This window comes from Salmo trutta, chromosome 36 (genome assembly GCF_901001165.1).
Source record: "Salmo trutta chromosome 36, fSalTru1.1, whole genome shotgun sequence".
NCBI lineage: Eukaryota > Metazoa > Chordata > Actinopteri > Salmoniformes > Salmonidae > Salmo > Salmo trutta.
In genome coordinates this window covers 1,112,404-1,139,637 of record NC_042992.1, presented here as the reverse complement: position 1 = coordinate 1,139,637, position 27,234 = coordinate 1,112,404, and the positions used below count along the sequence as shown (strand labels likewise).

The window sequence follows — 27,234 nt, the reverse complement described above, 5'->3', positions numbered from 1 at the left end:
GATGTGCTAGTTAACTCCCAGAGTACTAAAGATGTGATAGTTAACTCCCAGTGTACTAAAGACGTGCTAGTTAACTCCCAGAGTACTAAAGATGTGCTAGTTAGCTCCCAGAGTACTAAAGATGTGCTAGTTAACTCCCAGAGTACTAAAGATGTGCTAGTTAGCTCCCAGAGTACTCCTAAAGATGTGCTAGTTAACTCCCAGAGTACTCCTAAAGATGTGCTAGTTAACTCCCAAAGTACTCCTAAAGATGTGCTAGTTAACTCCCAGAGTACTCCTAAAGATGTGCTAGTTAACTCCCAGAGTACTAAAGATGTGCTAGTTAGCTCCCAGAGTACTAAAGATGTGCTAGTTTGCTCCCAGAGTACTCCGAAAGATGTGCTAGTTAGCTCCCAGAGTACTAAAGATGTGCTAGTTAGCTCCCAGAGTACTAATGATGTGCTAGTTAGCTCCCAGAGTACTAAAGATGTGCTAGTTAACTCCCAGAGTACTAAAGATGTGCTAGTTAGCTCCCAGAGTACTAAAGATGTGCTAGTTAACTCCCAGAGTACTAAAGATGTGCTAGTTAGCTCCCAGAGTACTCCTAAAGATGTGCTAGTTAGCTCCCAGAGTACTCCTAAAGATGTGCTAGTTAGCTCCCAGAGTACTCCTAAAGATGTGCTAGTTAACTCCCAGAGTACTCCTAAATATGTGCTAGTTAGCTCCCAGAGTACTCCTAAAGATGTGCTAGTTAACTCCCAGAGTACTCCTAAAGATGTGCTAGTTAGCTCCCAGAGTGCTAAAGATGTGCTAGTTAACTCCCAGAGTACTAAAGATGTGCTAGTTAACTCCCAGAGTACTCCTAAAGATGTGCTAGTTAACTCCCAGAGTACTAAAGATGTGCTAGTTAGCTCCCAGAGTACTAAATATGTGCTAGTTAACTCCCAGATTACTCCTAAAGATGTGCTAGTTAACTCCCAGAGTACTCCTAAAGATGTGCTAGTTAGCTCCCAGAGTACTCCTAAAGATGTGCTAGTTAGCTCCCAGAGTACTCCTAAAGATGTGCTAGTTAGCTCCCAGAGTACTAAAGATGTGCTAGTTAGCTCCCAGAGTACTAAAGATGTGCTAGTTAGCTCCCAGAGTACTAAAGATGTGCTAGTTAGCTCCCAGAGTACTAAAGATGTGCTAGTTAACTCCCAGAGTACTAAAGATGTGCTAGTTAGCTCCCAGAGTACTCCTAAAGATGTGCTAGTTAGCTCCCAGAGTACTCCTAAAGATGTTCTAGTTAGCTCCCAGAGTACTCCTAAAGATGTGCTAGTTAACTCCCAGAGTACTCCTAAAGATGTGCTAGTTAGCTCCCAGAGTACTCCTAAAGATGTGCTAGTTAACTCCCAGAGTACTCCTAAAGATGTGCTAGTTAGCTCCCAGAGTGCTAAAGACGTGCTAGTTAACTCCCAGAGTACTAAAGATGTGCTAGTTAACTCCCAGAGTACTCCTAAAGATGTGCTAGTTAACTCCCAGAGTACTAAAGATGTGCTAGTTAGCTCCCAGAGTACTAAAGATGTGCTAGTTAACTCCCAGATTACTCCTAAAGATGTGCTAGTTAACTCCCAGAGTACTCCTAAAGATGTGCTAGTTAGCTCCCAGAGTACTCCTAAAGATGTGCTAGTTAGCTCCCAGAGCACTCCTAAAGATGTGCTAGTTAACTCCCAGAGTACTCCTAAAGATGTGCTAGTTAACTCCCAGAGTACTCCTAAAGATGTGCTAGTTAGCTCCCAGAGTACTCCTAAAGATGTGCTAGTTAACTCCCAGAGTACTCCTAAAGATGTGCTAGTCAGCTCCCAGAGTGCTAAAGATGTGCTAGTTAGCTCCCAGAGTACTCCTAAAGATGTGCTAGTTAGCTCCCAGAGTACTAAAGATGTGCTAGTTAACTCCCAGAGTACTAAAGATGTGCTAGTTAGCTCCCAGAGTACTAAAGATGTGCTAGTTAACTCCCAGAGTACTAAAGATGTGCTAGTTAGCTCCCAGAGTACTCCTAAAGATGTGCTAGTTAGCTCCCAGAGTACTCCTAAAGATGTGCTAGTTAACTCCCAGAGTACTCCTAAAGATGTGCTAGTTAGCTCCCAGAGTGCTAAAGATGTGCTAGTTAACTCCCAGAGTACTAAAGATGTGCTAGTTAACTCCCAGAGTACTCCTAAAGATGTGCTAGTTAACTCTCAGAGTACTAAAGATGTGCTAGTTAGCTCCCAGAGTACTAAAGATGTGCTAGTTAGCTCCCAGAGTACTAAAGATGTGCTAGTTAGCTCCCAGAGTACTAAAGATGTGCTAGTTAACTCCCAGAGTACTAAAGATGTGCTAGTTAACTCCCAGAGTACTAAAGATGTGCTAGTTAGCTCCCAGAGTACTCCTAAAGATGTGCTAGTTAGCTCCCAGAGTACTCCTAAAGATGTGCTAGTTTGCTCCCAGAGTACTCCTAAAGATGTGCTAGTTAACTCCCAGAGTACTCCTAAAGATGTGCTAGTTAGCTCCCAGAGTGCTAAAGATGTGCTAGTTAACTCCCAGAGTACTAAAGATGTGCTAGTTAACTCCCAGAGTACTCCTAAAGATGTGCTAGTTAACTCTCAGAGTACTAAAGATGTGCTAGTTAGCTCCCAGAGTACTAAAGATGTGCTAGTTAGCTCCCAGAGTACTAAAGATGTGCTAGTTAGCTCCCAGAGTACTAAAGATGTGCTAGTTAACTCCCAGAGTACTAAAGATGTGCTAGTTAACTCCCAGAGTACTAAAGATGTGCTAGTTAGCTCCCAGAGTACTCCTAAAGATGTGCTAGTTAGCTCCCAGAGTACTCCTAAAGATGTGCTAGTTAGCTCCCAGAGTACTCCTAAAGATGTGCTAGTTAACTCCCAGAGTACTCCTAAAGATGTGCTAGTTAGCTCCCAGAGTGCTAAAGATGTGCTAGTTAACTCCCAGAGTACTAAAGATGTGCTAGTTAACTCCCAGAGTACTCCTAAAGATGTGCTAGTTAACTCCCAGAGTACTAAAGATGTGCTAGTTAGCTCCCAGAGTACTAAAGATGTGCTAGTTAACTCCCAGATTACTCCTAAAGATGTGCTAGTTAGCTCCCAGAGTACTCCTAAAGATGTGCTAGTTAGCTCCCAGAGTACTCCTAAGATGTAGTAGCTCCAGTACTAAAGATGTGCTAGTTAGCTCCCAGAGTACTAAAGATGTGCTAGTTAGCTCCCAGAGTACTAAAGATGTGCTAGTTAGCTCCCAGAGTACTAAAGATGTACTAGTTAACTCCCAGAGTACTAAAGATGTGCTAGTTAACTCCCAGAGTACTCCTAAAGATGTGCTAGTTAGCTCCCAGAGTACTAAAGATGTGCTAGTTAACTCCCAGAGTACTCCTAAAAATGTGCTAGTTTACTCCCAGAGTACTCCTAAAGATGTGCTAGTTAACTCCCAGAGTACTAAAGATGTGATAGTTAACTCCCAGTGTACTAAAGACGTGCTAGTTAACTCCCAGAGTACTCCTAAAGATGTGCTAGTTAACTCCCAGAGTACTCCTAAAGATGTGCTAGTTAACTCCCAAAGTACTCCTAAAGATGTGCTAGTTAACTCCCAGAGTACTCCTAAAGATGTGCTAGTTAACTCCCAGAGTACTAAAGATGTGCTAGTTAGCTCCCAGAGTACTAAAGATGTGCTAGTTTGCTCCCAGAGTACTCCGAAAGATGTGCTAGTTAGCTCCCAGAGTACTAAAGATGTGCTAGTTAGCTCCCAGAGTACTAAAGATGTGCTAGTTAGCTCCCAGAGTACTAAAGATGTGCTAGTTAACTCCCAGAGTACTAAAGATGTGCTAGTTAGCTCCCAGAGTACTAAAGATGTGCTAGTTAACTCCCAGAGTACTAAAGATGTGCTAGTTAGCTCCCAGAGTACTCCTAAAGATGTGCTAGTTAGCTCCCAGAGTACTCCTAAAGATGTGCTAGTTAGCTCCCAGAGTACTCCTAAAGATGTGCTAGTTAACTCCCAGAGTACTCCTAAATATGTGCTAGTTAGCTCCCAGAGTACTCCTAAAGATGTGCTAGTTAACTACCAGAGTACTCCTAAAGATGTGCTAGTTAGCTCCCAGAGTGCTAAAGATGTGCTAGTTAACTCCCAGAGTACTAAAGATGTGCTAGTTAACTCCCAGAGTACTCCTAAAGATGTGCTAGTTAACTCCCAGAGTACTAAAGATGTGCTAGTTAGCTCCCAGAGTACTAAATATGTGCTAGTTAACTCCCAGATTACTCCTAAAGATGTGCTAGTTAACTCCCAGAGTACTCCTAAAGATGTGCTAGTTAGCTCCCAGAGTACTTCTAAAGATGTGCTAGTTAGCTCCCAGAGTACTCCTAAAGATGTGCTAGTTAGCTCCCAGAGTACTAAAGATGTGCTAGTTAGCTCCCAGAGTACTAAAGATGTGCTAGTTAGCTCCCAGAGTACTAAAGATGTGCTAGTTAGCTCCCAGAGTACTAAAGATGTGCTAGTTAACTCCCAGAGTACTAAAGATGTGCTAGTTAGCTCCCAGAGTACTCCTAAAGATGTGCTAGTTAGCTCCCAGAGTACTCCTAAAGATGTTCTAGTTAGCTCCCAGAGTACTCCTAAAGATGTGCTAGTTAACTCCCAGAGTACTCCTAAAGATGTGCTAGTTAGCTCCCAGAGTACTCCTAAAGATGTGCTAGTTAACTCCCAGAGTACTCCTAAAGATGTGCTAGTTAGCTCCCAGAGTGCTAAAGACGTGCTAGTTAACTCCCAGAGTACTAAAGATGTGCTAGTTAACTCCCAGAGTACTCCTAAAGATGTGCTAGTTAACTCCCAGAGTACTAAAGATGTGCTAGTTAGCTCCCAGAGTACTAAAGATGTGCTAGTTAACTCCCAGATTACTCCTAAAGATGTGCTAGTTAACTCCCAGAGTACTCCTAAAGATGTGCTAGTTAGCTCCCAGAGTACTCCTAAAGATGTGCTAGTTAGCTCCCAGAGCACTCCTAAAGATGTGCTAGTTAACTCCCAGAGTACTCCTAAAGATGTGCTAGTTAACTCCCAGAGTACTCCTAAAGATGTGCTAGTTAGCTCCCAGAGTACTCCTAAAGATGTGCTAGTTAACTCCCAGAGTACTCCTAAAGATGTGCTAGTTAGCTCCCAGAGTGCTAAAGATGTGCTAGTTAGCTCCCAGAGTACTCCTAAAGATGTGCTAGTTAGCTCCCAGAGTACTAAAGATGTGCTAGTTAACTCCCAGAGTACTAAAGATGTGCTAGTTAGCTCCCAGAGTACTAAAGATGTGCTAGTTAACTCCCAGATTACTCCTAAAGATGTGCTAGTTAACTCCCAGAGTACTCCTAATGATGTGCTAGTTAGCTCCCAGAGTACTCCTAAAGATGTGCTAGTTAACTCCCAGAGTACTAAAGATGTGCTAGTTAACTCCCAGAGTACTCCTAAAGATGTGCTAGTTAGCTCCCAGAGTACTCCTAAAGATGTGCTAGTTAGCTCCCAGAGTACTCCTAAAGATGTGCTAGTTAGCTCCCAGAGTACTAAAGATGTGCTAGTTAGCTCCCAGAGTACCAAAGATGGGCTAGTTAACTCCCAGAGTACTCCTAAAGATGTGCTAGTTAACTCCCAGAGTACTCCTAAAGATGTGCTAGTTAGCTCCCAGAGTACTCCTAAAGATGTGCTAGTTAACTCCCAGAGTACTCCTAAAGATGTGCTAGTTAGCTCCCAGAGTGCTAAAGATGTGCTAGTTAGCTCCCAGAGTACTCCTAAAGATGTGCTAGTTAGCTCCCAGAGTACTAAAGATGTACTAGTTAACTCCCAGAGTACTAAAGATGTGCTAGTTAGCTCCCAGAGTACTAAAGATGTGCTAGTTAACTCCCAGATTACTCCTAAAGATGTGCTAGTTAACTCCCAGAGTACTCCTAAAGATGTGCTAGTTAGCTCCCAGAGTACTCCTAAAGATGTGCTAGTTAACTCCCAGAGTACTAAAGATGTGCTAGTTAACTCCCAGAGTACTCCTAAAGATGTGCTAGTTAGCTCCCAGAGTACTCCTAAAGATGTGCTAGTTAGCTCCCAGAGTACTAAAGATGTGCTAGTTAGCTCCCAGAGTACTAAAGATGGGCTAGTTAACTCCCAGAGTACTCCTAAAGATGTGCTAGTTAACTCCCAGAGTACTCCTAAAGATGTGCTAGTTAGCTCCCAGAGTACTAAAGATGTGCTAGTTAACTCCCAGAGTACTCCTAAAGATGTGCTAGTTAACTCCCAGAGTACTCCTAAAGATGTGCTAGTTAGCTCCCAGAGTGCTAAAGATGTGCTAGTTAACTCCCAGAGTACTAAAGATGTGCTAGTTAACTCCCAGAGTACTCCTAAAGATGTGCTAGTTAACTCCCAGAGTACTAAAGATGTGCTAGTTAGCTCCCAGAGTACTAAAGATGTGCTAGTTAGCCCCCATAGTACTCCTAAAGATGTGCTAGTTAACTCCCAGAGTACTCCTAAAGATGTGCTAGTTTGCTCCCAGAGTACTCCTAAAGATGTGCTAGTTAACTCCCAGAGTACTCCTAAAGATGTGCTAGTTAACTCCCAGAGTACTCCTAAAGATGTGCTAGTTAGCTCCCAGAGTGCTAAAGATGTGCTAGTTAACTCCCAGAGTAGTAAAGATGTGCTAGTTAACTCCCAGAGTACTCCTAAAGATGTGCTAGTTAACTCCCAGAGTACTAAAGATGTGCTAGTTAGCTCCCAGAGTACTAAAGATGTGCTAGTTCGCTCCCATAGTACTCCTAAAGATGTGCTAGTTAACTCCCAGAGTACTCCTAAAGATGTGCTAGTTAGCTCCCAGAGTACTCCTAAAGATGTGCTAGTTAGCTCCCAGAGTACTCCTAAAGATGTGCTAGTTAACTCCCAGAGTACTCCTAAAGATGTGCTAGTTAACTCCCAGAGTACTCCTAAAGATGTGCTAGTTAACTCCCAGAGTACTCCTAAAGATGTGCGTTCTTCGTTCTCGTTCTTCAACTCACCCTGACTTTGCTGATTGGATGTCTCAGGCGTTTGTTAGCTCCCAGCTCGCTGAGCGTCACGGCGTAGAACTGGCCCTTGTTCAGGTAGGTCATGGGCCCCTCCCCCTGCTTCACACGCAGTGACCTGGTGGCTTCCAGCTTGTACTGAAACGTATCCCTGTTAGAAGACACAACACATGATTAGTCTGTAGATATGACTGGTGGATATCTCAGCCAACTAACATGCTGTATATTGTCTAATTGACAGTATGTTGTGGATGTGTTGGGAGTAGTGACTTACACTACTTGTTGGTCGAAGATAAACTCTTCCTGTGCTATAGACTTGGGTGTGTGGTATTTCTGTTGGGGGGGAAACATCACTTTGTCAGGCAGTCAGTCAGACAAGGAAAGAGGAACCAACTATGGTACATTTAGAGGAAGTTGATCAACACTTTGGTTCATTTACTGACATTTTGGCTTTTCCAGTTCCATAGAAAATTGGGGCATCAGCATCAACAATTTGCTAAAGGGAAGTATCCTTCCCAAGTGGGCAAACAGGTTGCAATCACATCATTCTAAGTTGTAATATGATTGTAATGAGTTTTGCCCGTGGTGTTATAGCTTTAAGGTCCATTACAGCCGTTATCTCAATATCAAATCATTGCTGAGTAACAATTAACTACCTTACTGTGAATGTTTTAAATAAAAATGGTCGAAAATAGCAAGAGGAATTTCTCATGCAAGAATTTAGCTAGGACTGTCTGGGAGAAGTCTGATTGGGGAGGGGAAACAGAAAACTAGCTGTTATTGGCAGAGAGGTTTGGAACTCTCTTTCTTATTGGTCTATTAACTAATTTACCACCAGGTGATGGAACCAGGCAGGTCAAAACTCCATCCTACCAAAACAGGCTGAAACTTCAGGCAGTCTTTTCCAATAGCTCTTACGCTAAATGGGCATTATCATCATTTTCACAATTGCACAGTATTATTCCAACCTCAGTGTGGAATAGGAATATCAGATTTTTGACTGCACTGGGCTTTTAACATAACTTAAGAATCTACATGTTTAACCCACAAGTCCTAACATCCTCTTACCAAGTCGCTCTCCTCTTCATACGGGCTGTCATCAGGCGTGCTACGCTGGTCCTCCTTAACATATCCTCCGTGACTAACTGTTGACACATTGGACACATACGGACTCATCTGTTCATAGACGACCCTTGACCCCTGCTCCTCGCCCTCCACTCGGTAGTGCACCCCCGTCCCGACTCCAGGGCCCATGAACCCCGGGGCATACATCTCTGCCTTCACCAAGGCAATAGCCCCAGGTCCGTCACCCGTGCCCGCCCCGTACTCCTCCCTCTTGTCCAGGTGGTCAGTGTTGAGGGACATGTTGACTCTCTTGTCCAGGTGGTCAGTGTTGAGGGACAGGTTGACCGGGACAGACTTCAGCACCTGGACTCGGTTGTCCACCATCTCTATGTTGTCACCCTGCTGGCCGTTGATGCTGGTCCCCGAGGCTCCCCTGTAAAAGCATCAGAGAAGAACAGCATTCAGGTGGAACCCATTAGAACTAGTGGAAACATATTACATGGGTCATTCCACCAAAGAGTGCATTTTGTGTCCATTTGATATTTGAAGTGGAAATTGTGCAACGTTATTTAATTTAAAAAGGCTGTTAAATGAAATGAAGTGGCCTTAATATAGACCACATGGAGAATTCAATAAATCAAATTTTTTTACATGAATAAAGGCTAAAGCCTAAATTCAGCATTTTGACATGTCCCTCTGTCAACCCTGTATCACTTTTAGGAAGATTTCAACCCACTTCATCCGAAGATTTTTTCAAGTTTCTGTAACGCCCTGGCCATAGATAGGGTTTTTTTGTTTTTTATTTTGGTTAGGCCAGGGTGTTACATTGGGTGGGCGTTCTATGTTCCTTTCTCTATGTTTTTGTATTTCTTTATTTTGGGCCGTGTGTGTGTGGCTCCCAATCAGGCACAGCTGAAGCTCGTTGTTGCTGATTGGGAGTCACACATAAGGAGCATGTTTTTCCTTTGGGTTTTGTGGGTAATTGTTTCTGTTTTGAGTATTTTCCTAACAGGACTGTTTGCTGTCGTTTTTGTTCATTTTTGTAGTGTTCTCTTGTTTTTTTTATTAAAATTCTAATGATGAACACATCCTCTGCTGCACCTTGGTCTAATTCTGACGACGGCCGTTACAGTTTCACCATCATTGTAAAGTCCTCGTTCTATTGTTGCTTTGACAAAGTCATTTCTGAACATTATTATTTATTTAATGTGATTAGTCATTCATTTTCAGGTCAACCCTTTTACGTGAACTGAAATTTCATTTTAATATGGTGAAACTATTCCTTTAAAAACAAAAATTCATAAGAAACATTAAACATCTCTATTTTTTTGCAATGTTTTAATGTTTTGTGGTAGAAAAGTGAGCGGGCCAAACAAAACACATAGATAGATAGGCTACAGATGTTTTAGCAATAAAACATTTTTTTTGTGAAGCTTGCATTCAATTGTCACTCCCTGTTGTACACAACAAGACTCCCCTGTCACGAGGGGAATCATGGCTGTTTTAAGATGAAATCGTCAACCCTGTTACTTTATTTGGCACAAAATAGGCCTTACTATAGTCCTTATTGAACTTGTGCTATTTACGACAGAATGTTAAGATTTGGTGAAATCAAAATGTTATTTCACCAAGTTACACTTCTCAAAAGGCACCGAATTGGTGGAACGACCCACATATCCAATCTGTACGGTGATATCAATACAGTTTTCCCCTTAGGTTAAAAAACGTTTCTGTGATTTCCAGTCAAAATCACAATGACTAAAATTCAGCTTTTGGTGTCAGAAATTAAACTGTATATCAAGGGTTATAAGTGATGTGCTTAAAATGGTAGATTGTCTTTCTTATAAAAGATGTTAAAAAAGGTATATTCCACAGATATATATTCCACAGATATTACATGTTGGCTATGAAATGCACTGACCTCTTGTCCTGCTCCTCTGAAATTTCAACCACTTTGGCGATGGGCAACAATCTCTTTTCTTTAGGGACCTGAGAAGAAAAGAATATCCACTATGTGTCCAGATGAATGACGTCACCCAACAAGGTGTTACTGCTCTCTTCAATCCATAGAGAAGAAAATAAATTCCATTATGTGAAAATAGCAGTAGCAGTAGTATTAGTAGCGGTAGTAGTAGCAGTAGCATTAGTAGCAGTAGTAGCAGTAGTAGTCGTAACAGTAACTCAACCCTGTGGCTCAGTTGGTAGAGCATGGTGTTTGCAATGCCAGCATGGTGTCTGCAACGCCAGGGTTGTGGGTTTGATTCCCACGGGGGGGCCAGTACAAATTTTTTTTTTAAATGCATGAAATGAAATGTATGCATTCACTACAGTAAGTCGCTCTGGATAAGAGCGTCTGCTAAATGACTAAAATTTAAATGTAGTAGCAGTAGTAGCAGTAGAATAAGTAGTAGCAGCAGTAGTAGTAGTAGTAGAATAAGTAGTAGCAGTAGTAGTAGTAGAAGTAGTAGTAGCAGTAGAAGTAGTTGTAGCAGTAGAAGTAGTAGTAGCAGTAGTAGCAGTAGAATAAGTAGTAGCAGTAGTAGTAGAAGTAGTAGTAGTAGCAGTAGAATAAGTAGTAGCAGTAGTAGTAGTAGTAGCAGTAGAATAAGTAGTAGCAGTAGTAGTAGTAGTAGTAGCAGTAGAATAAGTAGTAGCAGTAGTAGTAGTAGTAGCAGTAGAATAAGTAGTAGCAGTAGTAGTAGTAGTAGCAGTAGAATAAGTAGTAGCAGTAGTAGTAGTAGTAGCAGTAGAATAAGTAGTAGTAGTAGTAGCAGTAGTAGCAGTAGAATAAGTAGCAGTAGAATAAGTAGTAGCAGTAGAATAAGTAGTAGCAGTAGAATAAGTAGTAGTAGTAGTAGTAGTAGCAGTAGTAGCAGTAGAAGTAGTAGTAGTAGTAGTAGTAGTAGCAGTAGAATAAGTATCAGTAGTAGTAGTAGTAGCAGTAGCAGTAGTAGCAGTAGTAGCAGTAGTAGTAGAAGTCGTAGCAGTATTAGTAGCAGACGTAGCAGTAGTAGTAGTAATAATAGTGATAGTAAATCTAGTGGTAGTGATATTAGTAGCTATAGTGATAGTAGTAGTAATAGTGGTAGTACTGATAGAGGTACTAGGGACAGTGATAGTAGTTGTAGTTGTGAAAGTAGTAGTAGTAGGAGTAGTAGTAGTGATATTAGTAGTACTAGTGGTAGCAGTAGTAATAATGATATCAGTAGCAGTGGGAGTGATAGTAATAGTAGTGTTATTAGTAGTAGTAGCAGTACTAGTGGTAGCAAAAGTAGCAGCAGTAGCAGTAGTAGTGATAGTAGTAGTAGTAGCAGTAGTAGTGATAGTAGTAGTAGCAGTAGTAGTAGTAGTAGCAGTAGTAGTGATAGTAGTAGTAGCAGTAGCAGTAGCAGTAGTAGTGGGAGTGATAGTAATAGTAGTAGTGTTAGTAGTAGTAGTAGTAGTGGGAGTGATAGTAATAGTAGTAGCGTTAGTAGTAGTAGTAGTAGTAGTAGTAGTAGTAGCAGTAGTAGTAGCGTTAGTAGTAGTAGTAGTAGTAGCAGTAGTAGTAGTAGTAGCAGTAGTAGTGGGAGTGATAGTAATAGTAGTAGCGTTAGTAGTAGTAGTAGTAGTAGTAGTAGTAGTAGTAGTAGTAGTAGTAGTGGTAGTAGTGATAGTAGTAGTGGTAGTAGTAGTAGTAGTAGTAGTAGGGATAGTAGTGATAGTAGTAGTGATAGTAGTAATAGTAGTAGTAGTGACAGTAGTAGTAGTTAAAGTAGTAGTATTAGTGATAGTAGTAGTAGTGATAGTAGTAGTACTAGTGATAGTAGTAGTAGTACTAGTGATAGTAGTATTATTACTAGTGATAGTAGTAGTAGTAGTAGTAGTAGTACTACTACTAGTGATAGTAGTACTACTAGTGATAGTAGTAGTAGTACTAGTGATAGTAGTAGTAGTAGTAGTAGTAGGGATATATGTAGTAGTAGTAGCAGTGACAGTGGTACTAGTAGTAATAGTGATAGTAGTAGTAGTAGTACTAGTGATAGTAGTAGTAGTAGTAGTGGTAGTATTAGTGATAGTTGTAATAGTAGTGTTAGTAGTAGTAGTGATAGTAGTAGTAGTAGTAGTAGTAGTAGCAGTAATAGTAGTAGTGGTAGTAGTAGTGATTGTAGTAGTGATAGTAGTAGTAGTGATAGTAGTAGTAGTAGTAGTAGTAGTGATAGTAGTAGTAGTACTAGTGATAGTAGTAGTAATAGTAGTAGGGATAGATGTAGTAGTAGTAGCAGTGACAGTGGTAGTAGTAGTACTAGTGATAGTAGTAGTAGTATTAGTGATAGTAGTAGTAGTAGTGATAGTAGTAGTAGTAGTGATAGTAGTAGTAGTGATAGTAGTAGTAGTAGTAGTAGTAGTAGTAGTAGTAGTAATAGTAGTAGTAGTGATAGTAGTAGCAGTAGTAGTTTTAGTAGTAGTAGTAGTGATAGTAGTAGTAGTAGTAGTCATCGCGATAGTAGTAGTAGTAGTAGTAGTAGTAGTAGTAGTGGTAGTATTAGTGATAGTAGTAGTAGTAGTAGTGTTAGTAGTAGTAGTGATAGTAGTAGTAGTAGTAGTAGCAGTAATAGTAGTAGTGGTAGTAGTAGTGATTGTAGTAGTGATAGTAGTAGTAGTGATAGTAGTAGTAGTAGTAGTAGTGATAGTAGTAGTAGTACTAGTGATAGTAGTAGTAGTAGTAGTAGGGATAGATGTAGTAGTAGTAGCAGTGACAGTGGTAGTAGTAGTACTAGTGATAGTAGTAGTGATAGTAGTAGTAGTAGTGATAGTAGTAGTAGTGATAGTAGTAGTAGTAGTAGTAGTAGTAGTAGTAGTAGTAATAGTAGTAGTAGTGATAGTAGTAGCAGTAGTAGTATTAGTAGTAGTAGTAGTGATAGTAGTAGTAGTAGTAGTCATCGCGATAGTAGTAGTAGTAGTAGTGGTAGTAGTAGTAGTAGTGATAGTAGTGATAGTAGTAGTAGTGATAGTAGTAGGAGTAGCAGTAGTAGTAGTAGTAGTAGAAGTAGTAATAGTAGTAGTGGTAGTGATAGTAGTAGTAGTGATAGTAGTAGTAGTGATAGTAGTAGTAGTGATAGTAGTAGTAGTAGTAGTAGTAGTAGTAGTAGTAGTGGTAGTAGTAGTAGTAGTATTAGTAGTAGTGATATTAGTAGTAGTAGTAGTGATCGTAGTATTAGTAGTAGTAGTGATAGTAGTATTGGTAGTAGTGGTGATAGTAGTAGTAGTAGTAGTAGTAGTAGTAGTCGTTGTGATAGTAGTAATAGTAGTATTAGTGATAGTAGTAGTGGTAGTGGTAGTGGTAGTAGTAGTAGTAGTAGTAGTAGTAGTAGTAGTGATAGTAGTAGTAGTAGTAGTAGTGGTAGTAGTGATAGTAGCAGTAGTAGTAGTAGTAGTAGTAGTAGTAGTAGTAGTAGTGATAGTAGTAGTAGTAGTGATAGTAGTAGTAGTAGTAGTACATTTACATTTAAGTCATTTAGCAGACGCTCTTATCCAGAGCGACTTACAAATTGGTGCATTCACCTTATGATATCCAGTGGAACAACCACTTTACAATAGTGCATCTAAATCTTTTTTTGGGGGGGGGGTTAGAAGGATTACTTTATCCTATCCCAGGTATTCCTTAAAGAGGTGGGGTTTCAGGTGTCTCCGGAAGGTGGTGATTGACTCCGCTGTCCTGGCGTCTTGAGGGAGCTTGTTCCACCATTGGGGTGCCAGAGCAGCGAACAGTTTTGACTGGGCTGAGCGGGTAGTAGTGATAGTAGTGATAGTAGTAGTGATAGTAGTAGTAGTAGTAGTGATAGTAGTAGTAGTAGTAGTGATAGTAGTAGTAGTAGTAGTGATAGTAGTAGTAGTAGTAGTGATAGTAGTGATAGTAGTAGTAGTAGTGATAGTAGTAGTAGTAGTAGTAGTAGTAGTAGTAGTAGTGGTAGTAGTGATAGTAGCAGTAGTAGTAGTGATAGTAGCAGTAGTAGTAGTAGTAGTATTAGTGATAGTAGTAGTAGTAGTGATAGTAGTAGTGATAGTAGTAGTAGTAGTAGTAGTAGTGATAGTAGTAGTAGTATTAGTGATAGTAGTAGTATTAGTGATAGTAGTAGTAGTATTAGTGATAATAATAGTCGTAGTAGTATTAGTAGTAGTAGTGATATTAGTAGTAGTATTAGTGATAATAATAGTAGTAGTAGTAGTAGTAGTAGTAGTAGTAGTAGTGATAGTAGGAGTGATAGTAGTAGTAGTAGTATTAGTGATAGTGATAGTAGTAGTAGTAGTAGTGATAGTAGTAGTGATAGTAGTAGTAGTATTAGTGACAGTAGCAGTAGTATTAGTGATAGTAGTAGTAGTAGTAGTAGCAGTAGTAGTAGTAGTAGTAGTGATAGTAGTAGTAGTGATAGTAGTAGTAGTAGTAGTAGTGAAACTTTCTCACCTTATAATAGTCATAGAGCAGTCCCAGGGCTGCAGCGCTGTCCTCGTCTCCATTGATGCTCATCATGGCCTTAGTGGCTGCAGTCAGAGGGTTCTCCAAGTAGGACCGCCATGCTTCGTCCTCGCTGGTGTATGCACGCCGCCCTTGGAAGGACGTCTCGTTGGGTACCACCACCACCAGCCGCTTACTGTGATATGACACAAACACACACTCTTAATATACAGTTGAAATCTGAAGTTTACTTACACTTAGGTTGGAGTCATTAAAACTCATTTTTCAACCACTCCACAAATTTCTTGTTAACAAACTATAGTTTTGCCAAGTCGGTTAGGACATCTACTTTGTGCATGACACAAGTAATTTTTCCAATTATTGTTTACAGACAGATTATTTCACTTATAATTCACTGTATCACAATTCCAGTGGGTCAGAAGTTGACATACACTTGTCACGCCCTGACCTTAGAGAGCCTTTTTATTTCTCTATTTGGTTAGGTCAGGGTGTGATTTGGGTGGGCATTCTAGTTTTTCTATTTCTTTGTTTGCCAGGTATGGTTCCCAATCAGAGGCAGCTGTCTATCGTTGTCTCTGATTGGGGATCATATTTAGGCAGCCTTTTTCCCACCTTAGTTTGTGGGATCTTGTTTTTGGTACTGTGCTGTGTAGCCCTACTGAACGTTATGTTTTCGTTTGTATTTGTTTTGTTTCGGTGTTCATTTAACAAATTAAAATCTACGCCTACCACGCTGCACCTTGGTCCGATCCTTCCATCGACGAACGTAACACTAAGTTGACTGTGTCTTTAAATAGCTTGGAAAATTCCAGAAAATGATGTCATGGCTTTAGAAGCTTCTGATAGGCTAATTGATATCATTTGAGTCAATTGGAGGTGTACCTGTGGATGTATTTCAAGGCCTAACTTCAAAGTCAGTGCCTCTTTGCTTGACATCATAGGAAAATCGAAAGAAATCAGCCAAGACCTCAGAAACAAAATTGTAGACCTCCACAAGTCTGGTTCATCCTTGGGAGCAATTTCCAAATGCATGAAGGTACCACGTTCATCTGTACAAACAATGGTACGCAAGTATGAACACCATGGGACCACGCAGCCGTCATATGGCTCAGGAAGGAGACGCGTTCTGTCTCCTAGAGATGAACATATGTTGGTGTGAAAAGTGCAAATCAATCCCAGAACAACAGCAAAGGACCTTGTGAAGATGCTGGAGGAAACAGGTACAAAAATATCTGTATCCACAGTAAAACGAGTCCTATATCGACATAACCTGAAAGGCCGCTCAGCAAGGAAGAACCACTGCTCCAAAACCGCCATAAAAAAAGCCAGACTACGGTTTGCAACTGCACATGGGGACAAAGATTGTACTTTTTGGAGAAATGTCCTCTGGTCTGATGAAGCAAAAATAGAACTGTTTGGCCATAATGACCGTCGTTATGTTTGGAGGAAAAAGGGGGATGCTTGCAAGCCGAAGAACACCTTCATGTTGTGGGGGTGATTTGCTGCAGGAGGAACTTGTCCACTCACATAATCGATGGCATCATGAGGGTGGAAAATTATGTGGATATATGGAAGCAACATCTCAAGACATCAGTCAGGAAGTTAAAGCTTGGTCACAAATGGGTCTTCCAAATGCACAATGACCCCAAGCATACTTCCGAAGTTGTGGCAAAATGGCTTAAGGACAACTAAGTCAAGGTATTGGAGTGGCCATCTCAAAGCTCTGACCTCAATCCTATAGAAAATCTGTGGACAAAACTGAAAAAGCGTGTGCGAGCAAGGAGGCCTACAAACCTGACTCAGTTACACCAGCTCTGTTAGGAGGAATGGGCCAAAATTCCCCCAACGTATTGTGGGAAGCTTGTGGAAGGCTACCCAAAACGCTTGACCCAAGTTAAACAATTTAAAGGCACTACTACCAAATACTAATTGAGAATATGTAACTTCTGACCCACTGGGGTGAAATAAATAAAAGCTGAAATAAATAATTCTCTCTACTATTATTCTGACATTTCACATTCTTGAAATAAAGTGGTGATCCTAAGTGACCTAAAACAGGGAATTTTTAATAGGATTAAATGTCAGGAACTGTGAAAAACGGAGTTTAAATGTATTTGGCTAAGGTGCATGTAAACTTTCGACTTCAACTTTACACAAACACACGTATTATACACACTGGCACACACTGCATATGCACACACCCACATATTATACACACTTATACAGACAAACACAATCCTAACCCCTAACCCTTATACACCCTATATAGCAAAGGGTCTAAGGAGATAGGGCCTATAATCACAACAGCTGGTGTCTCTTCTGGTTGTTTATGATGAATGTCCTTATGGTAGTCTAGAGGAGCAGTTTAGAGAGCTTCAGGACAGAGAACAGCTCTAATCAGCAGGTTAAAGAGCTTCAGGATAGACAATAGCTTTAATTAGCAGGTTAAAGAGCTTCAGGACAGACAATAGCTCTAATCAGCATGTTAGAGAGCTTCAGGACAGACAATAGCTCTAATCAGCAGGTTAAAGAGCTTCAGGACAGACAATAGCTTTAATTAGCAGGTTAAAGAGCTTCAGGACAGACAATAGCTCTAATCAGCATGTTAGAGAGCTTCAGGACAGACAATAGCTGTAATCAACAGGTTAGAGAACTTCAGGACAGACAATAGCTCTAATCAGCAGGTTAGAGAGCTTCAGGACAGACAATAGCTATAAGCTTTTAACAGCAAGGACTGCTATTTCTTGTCCCGGAATCCCACTTAACAGACAGGTTTAAGCTGGCTTGACAGAGATGCTAGGCTGCTAGCCATCAAGCTAACGATGTTGGTACCAGATGAGTTTTGCAATGGAGCCCTCTTTGTCTGGAGAAGTAAATGAACGGTTCCAATGCTGTAGGAGCTGTATCTACTACGATCTGTTTCAGGACAAACCAGACCACTGTGTTCCAGTGCTGTAGGAGCTGTATCTACTACGATCTGTTACAGGACAAACCAGACCACTGTGTTCCAGTGCTGTAGGAGCTGTATCTACTACGATCTGTTTCAGGACAAACTAGACCACTGTGTTCCAGTGCTGTATCTACTACGATCTGTTACAGGACAAACCAGACCACTGTGTTCCAGTGCTGTAGGAGCTGTATCTACTACGATCTGTTTCAGGACAAACCGGATCACTCAGAGTTCCAGCGCTGTAGGAGCTGTATCTATCACCCACTGTTTCGGGACAAACCGGATCACTCAGACTTCCAATGCGGCAATTGTTTACTTGCCCGGAGCTCACCCACCTGATAGCGGAGTCGAAGGAGCACAGCAAGAGGAGCAAGACAATCAACGATGGTCACATGTCACGAGCCGTGGAAGCCGAAGACAGCGACATCCAGCAAAGCAGCCTACACTCCCAACGAGGGGCCCGGAGAGAATACAAACAACGGATAGTTTCACCATCCTGGAGCCTGATCTTCCTGCACCTTCATTGCTGGGGGTGCTGTGTCTGCGGCCGCAGTGCCTACAACTACGAATTCTTAGTCGATGTTGACAACCTTCCGTCCCTGCTCTGGATCGAGTGGGGCTTCTCCATCTGCCGGAGGCCTGCCACAGGCGCCAGCAGCAATGGGCTCAAGTTATCCTGCCTCTCGCCCATCCATAAAGGGTTCTCTGAATCCTGAGAAGCGTGGGAGTGGGCGGATTTCCTCGTCCTTCTCGCCAGCAGTAATTCTGGGCAGCTCCATGGTAAGAAATGTGACCGTTCCTGGTGCAAAAACAATGTCCTATCCCGGAGCTCGAGTAAATTACATTACTAAGCTGCTCCCGAATGTACTACACCAGGACATGGACATCGATTCTATCCTAGTCCATGTGGGTTTTAAAGACATTATGAAGGGCAGTTCTAAAAAGTTGAAACGGGATTTTAAAGAGTTGATTGACTCTCTGTTAAACACTAACAAAAGACCAATCATATCTGGCCCTCTGCCATCTCTGAATCGTGGTATTGAACACTTTCTCAGGATTCTCTCTCTTCACAACTGGCTGCGTGATTACTGCAGCTCAATGGGTGTAACTTTTGTTGACAATTTCGATACCATTTGGAAACAATACATGTATTATAAGAATGGGATCCACCCAAATCATTTGGGTTCCTGGATCCTTTCACAGCAATATAAAGTTGCTTTGAGACAATGACTTATCAATGACTCAAGCCCAGCTCAGCTAATCCCTACCATTGTGACGCAGAGTTTTCATAATGCTTCAGCAATTGTACATTACACCAGGGGCATCAGTAGACACAATATATGTAATCTAATTTATGTCTCTCTTACTGCCCTGAATGACTCTACTGATCCTACAGCTATTGTATGCAGTAATCATGTGCCTATGAACCAGAGTTATACTGTTAGCACTGAGCCAGTGTGCCCTAGGAGGAAGTCCACTGTGAGCAGCTCACCCTGCACTAACATAAAGAACATGAGCACATCTACTGCTGCTAAACCTCCCAGTAAAGCAATGAAAGCAAGTAATCATCCCAGAAGAAAAGTGCTCTAAATATCCCACGCTAACATATGTAGCTTAAGAAACAAGGTTCATGAAATCAATAATTGACTAGTAACAGATGACATTCATATTCTGACTATCTCTGAAACTCACTTAGACAGTACCTTTGATGATAAAGTGGTAGCAATACAAGGTTATAACATTTATAGAAAAGATAGAAATGCCAATGGTGGAGATGTTGCTGTTTATATTCAGAACCACATTCCTGTAAAGATTAGAGAGGATCTCATGTTAAATACTGTTGAAGTGATATGGCTACAGGTTCATCTGCCTCACCTAAAGCCCATTCTGGTGGGAAGCTGCTATAGACCACCAAGTGCTAACAGTCAGTATCTGGATAATGTTAAATACTGTTGAAGTAATCTGGCTACAGGTTCATCTGCCTCACCTAAAGCCCATTCTGGTGGGAAGCTGCTATAGACCACCAAGTTCTAACAGTCAGTATCTGGATAACGTGTGAAATGTAAAGGCGTGTATATGGGAGGCGAAGTCAAGTGCAGGAGAGCGCAGTATAATAAACAGGCACACTTTAATACCGATTAACATATGACAGCAACACATACTAGTGCAAATAACACGGTCTAAAACAAAAGTGCAGCGCCTGACAAAATTCACGTAACAATAAACAATCACTCACAAATACAACATGGGGAACAGAGTGTTAAATAATAAACAAGTAATTGGTTGAGTGAAGCCAGGTGTGATAAGACAAAGACAGAACAAATGGAAAATGAAAAGTGGATCGGCGGTGGCTAGAAAGCTGGTGACGTCGACCGCCGAACGAACAAGGAGAGGGACCGACTTCGGTGGAAGTCGTGACAAAATGCTTGATAATGTATGTGATATCAACAGAGAGGTATATTTTCTGGGTGATATAAATATTGACTGGCTTTAATCAAGATGCCCACTCAAGAAAAAGCTTCAAACTGTAACCAATGCCTGCAACCTGGTTCAGGTTATCAGTCAACCTACCAGGGTAGTTACAAACAGCACAAGAAGGAAATCATCAACATGTATTGATCACATATTTACTAATGCTACAGAAATTTGCTTGAAAGCAGTATCCAGATCCATTGGATGCAGTGATCACAATATAGTGTCAATATCTAGGAAAACCAAAGTTCCAAAGGCTGGGCCTAATATAGTCAGGGTTGCAAATGGTCGGAATCTTTCCAGTAAATTTCCAGAATTTTTCCTGAAATTTTCCATGGAAGTAAAAAAAAAAAAAGTTAGCTTATAACAGTGAACCTTTTTTGTGGGATACACATAAGGCAATTCTCGGTCTTGTGGCATATTTTAGTTAAACTATCCTCAATTCAATGGAATTGTAACCCTCTGCATTCACAGTGCATTCTTCCATCACATGTACAGCTGATTCTCAAGATCTTGCACACTAATGAGATGCTATTGAGCCCACACTACTACACTGTCTGAGCCAAGGACTACATGCTTTCTGGTACGTTTTGATTACAATACTGGGTGGGGTGAATATATTTTATATGACATACATAATTTTTTTGTTTACTAGTAAATAGTAGCCTACAGCAAAGTGTGTTTAAATAATTTCTAACTTGTTACCAATTTCTGCTAGTTAGTTTTTGCTACCATGTGGGGTTTAGCTTGCCTGCTAACTGAGGAGTGTTAATTCACCTGTTTCCATATATGTTTCATTTTAAAACATTGATCTTACAAAGGAGTTGTTTAATCTAACTCCTTAACTATTAACTATATCAGTACATGGAATTGTATTTGGGGTTTTTTTACCCCCAAAAATCTAATCTTTACAGGAAAATGCCACCGGCACTATCTGATGTGTGGAGACATTTCACTGCAGCTAATGTAAAGGAAAAACTGTGTACATTTGCAAATACTGTGCCAAATCATATGTGAAGAATGCAACAAAGATGCAGAATCATCTGGCCAAGTGCATAAAGTTCCCTCAGTGCTCACAACAAGCAACCTCTGACAAAAGTCCCTTTACTTCTATTCGAGGTGAAAATTATGAATCAGCCACCTTATCGATAGCAACAGCTCATGGTCCTCCTGGAATCAGAAGTTTTTTTGACTCAAGGGAGGAACGTAGTCCGAGAAATGCTGATGAATGTCTTGCGCGAGCTGTGTATGCAACTGGTTCACCTCTGATGCTCACAGGCAATGTGTACTGGAAGAGATTTCTGAATGTTCTTCGCCCAGCATACACCCCTCCAACCAGACATGCTTTATCTACTCATTTGCTGGATGCAGAGTTCAACAGAGATCAAGTGCAGGTCAAGCAAATCATAGAGAAAGCAGACTGTATTGTAATCATCTCTGATGGGTGGTCGAATGTTCGTGGGCAAGGAATAATTAACTACATCATCTCCACCCCTCAACCGGTATTCTACAAGAGCACAGACACAAGGGACAACAGACACACCGGTCTCTACATTGCAGATGAGCTGAAGGCAGTAATCAATGGCCTTGGACCACAGAAGGTATTTGCACTGGTGACAGACAATGCTGCGAACATGAAGGCTGCTTGGTCTAAAGTGGAGTAGTCCTACCCTCACATCACACCCATTGACTGTGCTGCTCACGCATTGAATCTGCTCCTCAAGGACATCATGGCACTGAAAACAATGGATACACTCTACAAGAGAGCCAAGGAAATGGTTAGGTATGTGAAGGGTCATCAAGTTATAGCAGCAATCTACCTCATCAAGCAAAATGAGAAGAATAAGAGCACCACATTGAAGCTGCCCAGCAACACCCGTTGGGGTGGTGTTGTCATCATGTTTGACAGTCTCCTGGAGGGGAAGGAGTCTCTCCAAGAAATGGCCATATCACAGTCTGCCAATATGGACAGCCCCATCAAGAGGATCCTCCTGGATTATGTATTTTGGGAGAGCAGCCGGTAAGCAGCCTGAAACTCCTGAAACCTATAGCAGTAGCCATTGCATGGATTGAGGGCGACAATGCCATCCTGTCTGATGTTCAGACTCTGCTTGCAGATGTAAGAGAAGAAATCTGTACTGCCCTACCCACTTCACTGTTGCTCTAAGCAGAGGAAACTACAGTTCTGAAATACATCAAAAAGCGTGAAGACTTCTGCCTGAAGCCCATACACGCCGCAGGGTACATGTTGGACCCCAAGTATGCTGGCAAGAGCATCCTGTCTGGTGCGGAGATCAACAGGGCCTATGGTGTCATCACTACCATGTCTCACCACCTTGACCTGGATGAGGGCAAGGTTCTTGGCAGTCTGGCGAAGTACACTTCCAAGCAAGGGCTTTGGGGTAGGAGATGCAATATGGCAGTCTGGTGAAGTACACTTCCAAGCAAGGGCTTTGGGATGGAGATGCAATATGGCATTCGTGCCAACATATCTCATCAGCCACCTGGTGGAATGGACTTTGTGGATCTGAGGCTCATTCCCCTGTTGCCTCCATCATCCTCCAAATCCCACCAACATCAGCCGCCTCAGAGCGCAACTGGTCCTTGTTTGGGAACACACACACACCAAAGCACGCAACAGGCTGACCAATACAAGGGTTCAAAAATTGGTGGCCATCCGGGCAAATTTGAGGCTTTTTGAGCCTGACAACGAGCCATCCTCAACAAGGTTGGAAAGTGACAGTGAAGATGAGGCCTCAGAGTCTGATGTTCAAGAGGTGGACATTGAGGAGGTCCAGGGAGAAGACATGGAAGCCTGAGAGGAAGACCACCAAAGCTTTAGTTTGTAGACTATCGTTTTACATTCTGTTGAAAACGTTTTTGGGAGATGTTATGGATCATTCAATATTCCCTGTCTTTTGTTGTTCAGTGAAATCATCCCATGTGAAGAGTCAACTCATTTAATTAAAGTTCAATTTGTAACTAAATAGTTTTTTAAATTTCTATTGGAAGGATTTAATCATTTGCAATTATGTCTACTTATGATAATGTAAATGTCATGACTTCCACCGAAGTCGGTCCCTCTCCTTGTTCGGGCGGCTTTCGGAGTCACCGTTCTTCTAGCCATCGCCGATCCACCTTTCATTTTCCATTTGTTTTGTCTTGTTTTCCCACACACCTGGTCATCATTCCCTCATTACATGTTGTGTATTTAACCCTCTGTTCCCCCCATGTCTGTGTGTGTAATTGTTTATTGTTTAGGTTTGCACGCTTCCAGCAGGTTTGCGCCAGGTTTATTTTATTACCCGTGCTTTGTGGCAGCCTGTACTTTGTACTTGTGTTTGTGTACTTTGTGCTGCCTCCCTGGTTTGTTGGGCATTTGTTTTGTGACGCAGTTGCGTTCTGTGCAAATGATTGCCTTAGTAAAGGGCTTTGTCCACTCATCTCTGCTCTCCTGCACCTGACTTCGATGCACCGGCTACACTCACCTCTTGATAGTTAAAGGTTTATGTTTCTGTCTCCATATGATATGGTAAATATACTGCTCAAAAAAATAAGGGAACACTTAAACAACACATCCTAGATCTGAATGAAAGAAATAATCTTATTAAATACTTTTTTCTTTACATAGTTGAATGTGCTGACAACAAAATCACACAAAAATAATCAATGGAAATCCAATTTATCAACCCATGGAGGTCTGGATTTGGAGTCACACTCAAAATTAAAGTGGAAAACCACACTACAGGCTGATCCAACTTTGATGTAATGTCCTTATTAAAACAAGTCAAAATGAGGCTCAGTAGTGTGTGTGGCCTCCACGTGCCTGTATGACCTCCCTACAACGCCTGGGCATGCTCCTGATGAGGTGGCGGATGGTCTCCTGAGGGATCTCCTCCCAGACCTGGACTAAAGCATCTGCCAACTCCTGGACAGTCTGTGGTGCAACGTGGCGTTGGTGGATGGAGCGAGACATGATGTCCCAGATGTGCTCAATTGGATTCAGGTCCGGGGAACGGGCGGGTCAATCCATAGCATCAATGCCTTCCTCTTGCAGGAACTGCTGACACACTCCAGCCACATGAGGTCTAGCATTGTCTTGCATTAGGAGGAACCCAGGGTCAACTGCACCAGCATATGGTCTCACAAGGGGTCTGAGGATCTCATCCCGGTACCTAATGGCAGTCAGGCTACCTCTGGCGAGCACATTGAGGGCTGTGCAGCCCCCCAAAGAAATGCCACATCACACCATGACTGACCCAGCGTCAAACCGGTCATGCTGGAGGATGTTGCAGGCAGCAGAACGTTCTCCACGGCGTCTCCAGGCTCTGTCACGTCTGTCACATGTGCTCAGTGTGAACCTGCTTTCATCTGTGAAGAGCACAGGGCGCCAGTGGCAAATTTGCCAATCTTGGTGTTCTCTGGCAAATGCCAAACGTCCTGCACGGTGTTGGGCTGTAAGCACAACCCCCAACTGTGGACGTCGGGCCCTCATACCACCCTCATGGAGTCTGTTTCTGACCGTTTGAGCAGACACATGCACATTTGTGGCCTGCTGGAGGTCATTTTGCAGGGCTCTGGCAGTGCTTCTCCTGCTCCTCCTTGCACAAAGGCGGAGGTAGCGGTCCTGCTGCTGGGTTGTTGCCCTCCTACGGCCTCCTCCACGTCTCCTGATGTACTGGCCTGTCTCCTGGTAGTGCCTCCATGCTCTGGACACTACGCTGACATACACAGCGAACCTTCTTGCCACAGCTCGCATTGATGTGCCATCCTGGATGAGCTGCACTACCTGAGCCACTTGTGTGGGTTGTAGACTCTTTCTCATGTTACCACTAGAGTGAAAGAATCGCCAGCATTCAAAAGTGACCAAAACATCAGCCAGAAAGCATAGGAAATGAGAAGAGGTCTGTGGTCCCCACCTGCAGAACCACTCCTTTATTGGGGGTGTCTTGCTAATTGCCTATAATTTCCACCTGTTGTCTATTCCATTTGCACAACAGCATGTGAAATTTATTGTCAATCAGTGTTGCTTCCTAAGTGGACAGTTTGATTTCACAGAAGTGTGATTGACTTGGAGTTACATTGTGTTGTTTAAGTGTTCCCTTTTTTTGAGCAGTGTATATCCAAAGCAAAAAACATTTACGTTTAAATGGTATTAATATGAATTTGCATATATTCGCGTTAATTCCCATATATTCCCAAGGAACGTTTCCACCTCTGAATATTCCCCAAAATGTGCAACACTAAATATAGTGTATATGAGGTCATACAAGAAGTTTTGTAGTGATTCCTATGTTGTTAATTGTAAAGAATATCTGTTGGTCCGTGGTGTGTAATCAGTGTGGTCCCGTGTGGCTCAGTTGGTAGAGCATGGTGTTTGCAACGCCAGGGTTGTGGGTTCGATTCCCGCAGGGGACCAGTACGAAGAAAAAAAAAGTATGAAATGTATTCACTACTGTATGTTGCTCTGGATAAGAGTGTCTGCTAAATGACAGAAACATTTTTTTTTTAAAAAGGAGCAAAAAGACACTGCACTTGACACATTTATGAAATTGCTTATTCCAGTTGCTAATAAACATGAACCCATAAAGAAAATGACTGTAAAAGCTGTTAAATCCCTGTGGATTGATGAGGAATTGTATGGTTGAGAGGGATGGGGCAAAAGGAATGGCAAATAAGTCTGGCTGCACAACTGATTGGCAAACTTATTGCAAATTGAGAAATCATGAGACTAAACTGAATAAAAAGAAGAAGAAACTACGCTAAGAAACCAAGATAAATGAAATAATGAATGATAGTAAAAAGCTTTGGAGCACCTTAAATGAAATTCTGGGAAATAAGGCAAACTCAGCTCTATCATTCAATGAAACATTCACAAAACCCACTGATATTTCCAACTACTTCAATGTTTTTTTCATTGGGAAGATTAGCAAACTTTGGTATGACATGCCAGCAACCAATGCTGACACTACACATCCAAGTATATCTGACCAAATTATGACAGACAATTATTGTAATTTTAAATTCCGTAAAGTGAGTGTGGAAGAGGTGAAAAAATGATTGTTGTCTATCAACAATGACAAGCCACCGGGGTCTGACAACTTAAATGGAAAATAACTGAGGATAATAGTGGACGATATTGCCACACCTATTTGCCACATCTTCAATTTAAGCCTACTAGAAAGTGTGTGCTCTCAGGCCTGGAAGGAAGCAAAAGTCATTCCTCGAAAGCCAGAGTGTCTGTGTATGCAGATGACACTACACATGTCAGCTACTACAGCAACTGAAACACTTAACAAAGAGTTGCAGTTAGTTTCAGAATGGGTGGCAAGGAATAAGTTAGTCCTAAATATTTCTAAAACTAAAAGCATTGTATTTGGGACAAATCATTCACTAAACCCTAAACCTCAACTAAATATTGTAATAAATAATGTTGAAGTTGAGGTGATTTAAACTGCTTGGAGTAACCCTGGATTGTAAACTGTCATGATCAAATCATATTGACACAACAGTAATTTTAAAGTAAAGCTAAGACAGGGAGAAGTTTTCTTTACTCGTATATATTTTAATCTCACTTTCCATCTACAAACTAAATATACTTTTCTGCAACCCGCCTCACCCAATGTGGTACAGATCTGCTATTTTATTCTTTATAACTGGAACTTCCATCAGGAGCTAGCCAGCTAACTAGCTACTAGTCTTTGTTAGCCACGGCTAGCGGTCTTCACCTTTAGCTCGGACACCAGCCAGCTTTAGCTCGGACAATTACCTGCCAGTCTACACAGGGCGATATCAACCCAGAGCATATCGGACTGCTTTTCTCTACCACATCACCGGATTCCTGCCTCTCTGCACCATTACACTGGATCCTCGCAGCTAGCTAGCTGCAACCGAGTGGCTATTGTTGGCTAATGCCTCTGTCCTGAAGCAAGCACCAGTTAGCCTTGAGCTAGCCTCGAGCTAGGCCCATCTCCCAGCCAGCCGACGGAGTATACCAGCTAATTCTTGGGCTATACCTCTTTTGCCAATTGGCCTGGACCCTTTGTTGTTGACACGGAGCCCCGCCGATCCATCACGACTGGTCTGCCAACGTAATCGTCCGATGTAGTTTCAACAGGCTTTTCCGTTGCGATGTCGCCGAAGACCATACTGCTATCCCGGCCCACTAGCTTTCTGAACACCATGTCTCCCGCTCGCCTAGCGTAGTAGCAACTACCGAACGGCTCCCTGACTCACCTATTGCTGCTCATTGGACCCTATGATCACTCGGCTAC

The 27,234-nt window shown here is 42.0% G+C and overlaps 1 protein-coding gene across 2 annotated transcripts in view; it reads right to left on the bottom strand.

Annotated features, from left to right (window-relative positions):
• The window catches only part of grhl2b (grainyhead-like transcription factor 2b), a 106,246-nt gene that overhangs the window by 63,969 nt on the left and 15,043 nt on the right, over positions 1-27,234 (bottom strand). For both annotated transcript variants that reach the window (XM_029736177.1, XM_029736179.1), the window contains exons 2-6: positions 14,527-14,713; positions 10,003-10,070; positions 8,085-8,514; positions 7,291-7,349; positions 7,011-7,167 (exon numbers count right to left, since the gene is read on the bottom strand). In XM_029736177.1, the coding sequence (XP_029592037.1) occupies positions 7,011-7,167; positions 7,291-7,349; positions 8,085-8,514; positions 10,003-10,070; positions 14,527-14,713 (901 nt within the window). The remainder of the gene's footprint in view (positions 1-7,010; positions 7,168-7,290; positions 7,350-8,084; positions 8,515-10,002; positions 10,071-14,526; positions 14,714-27,234) is intronic.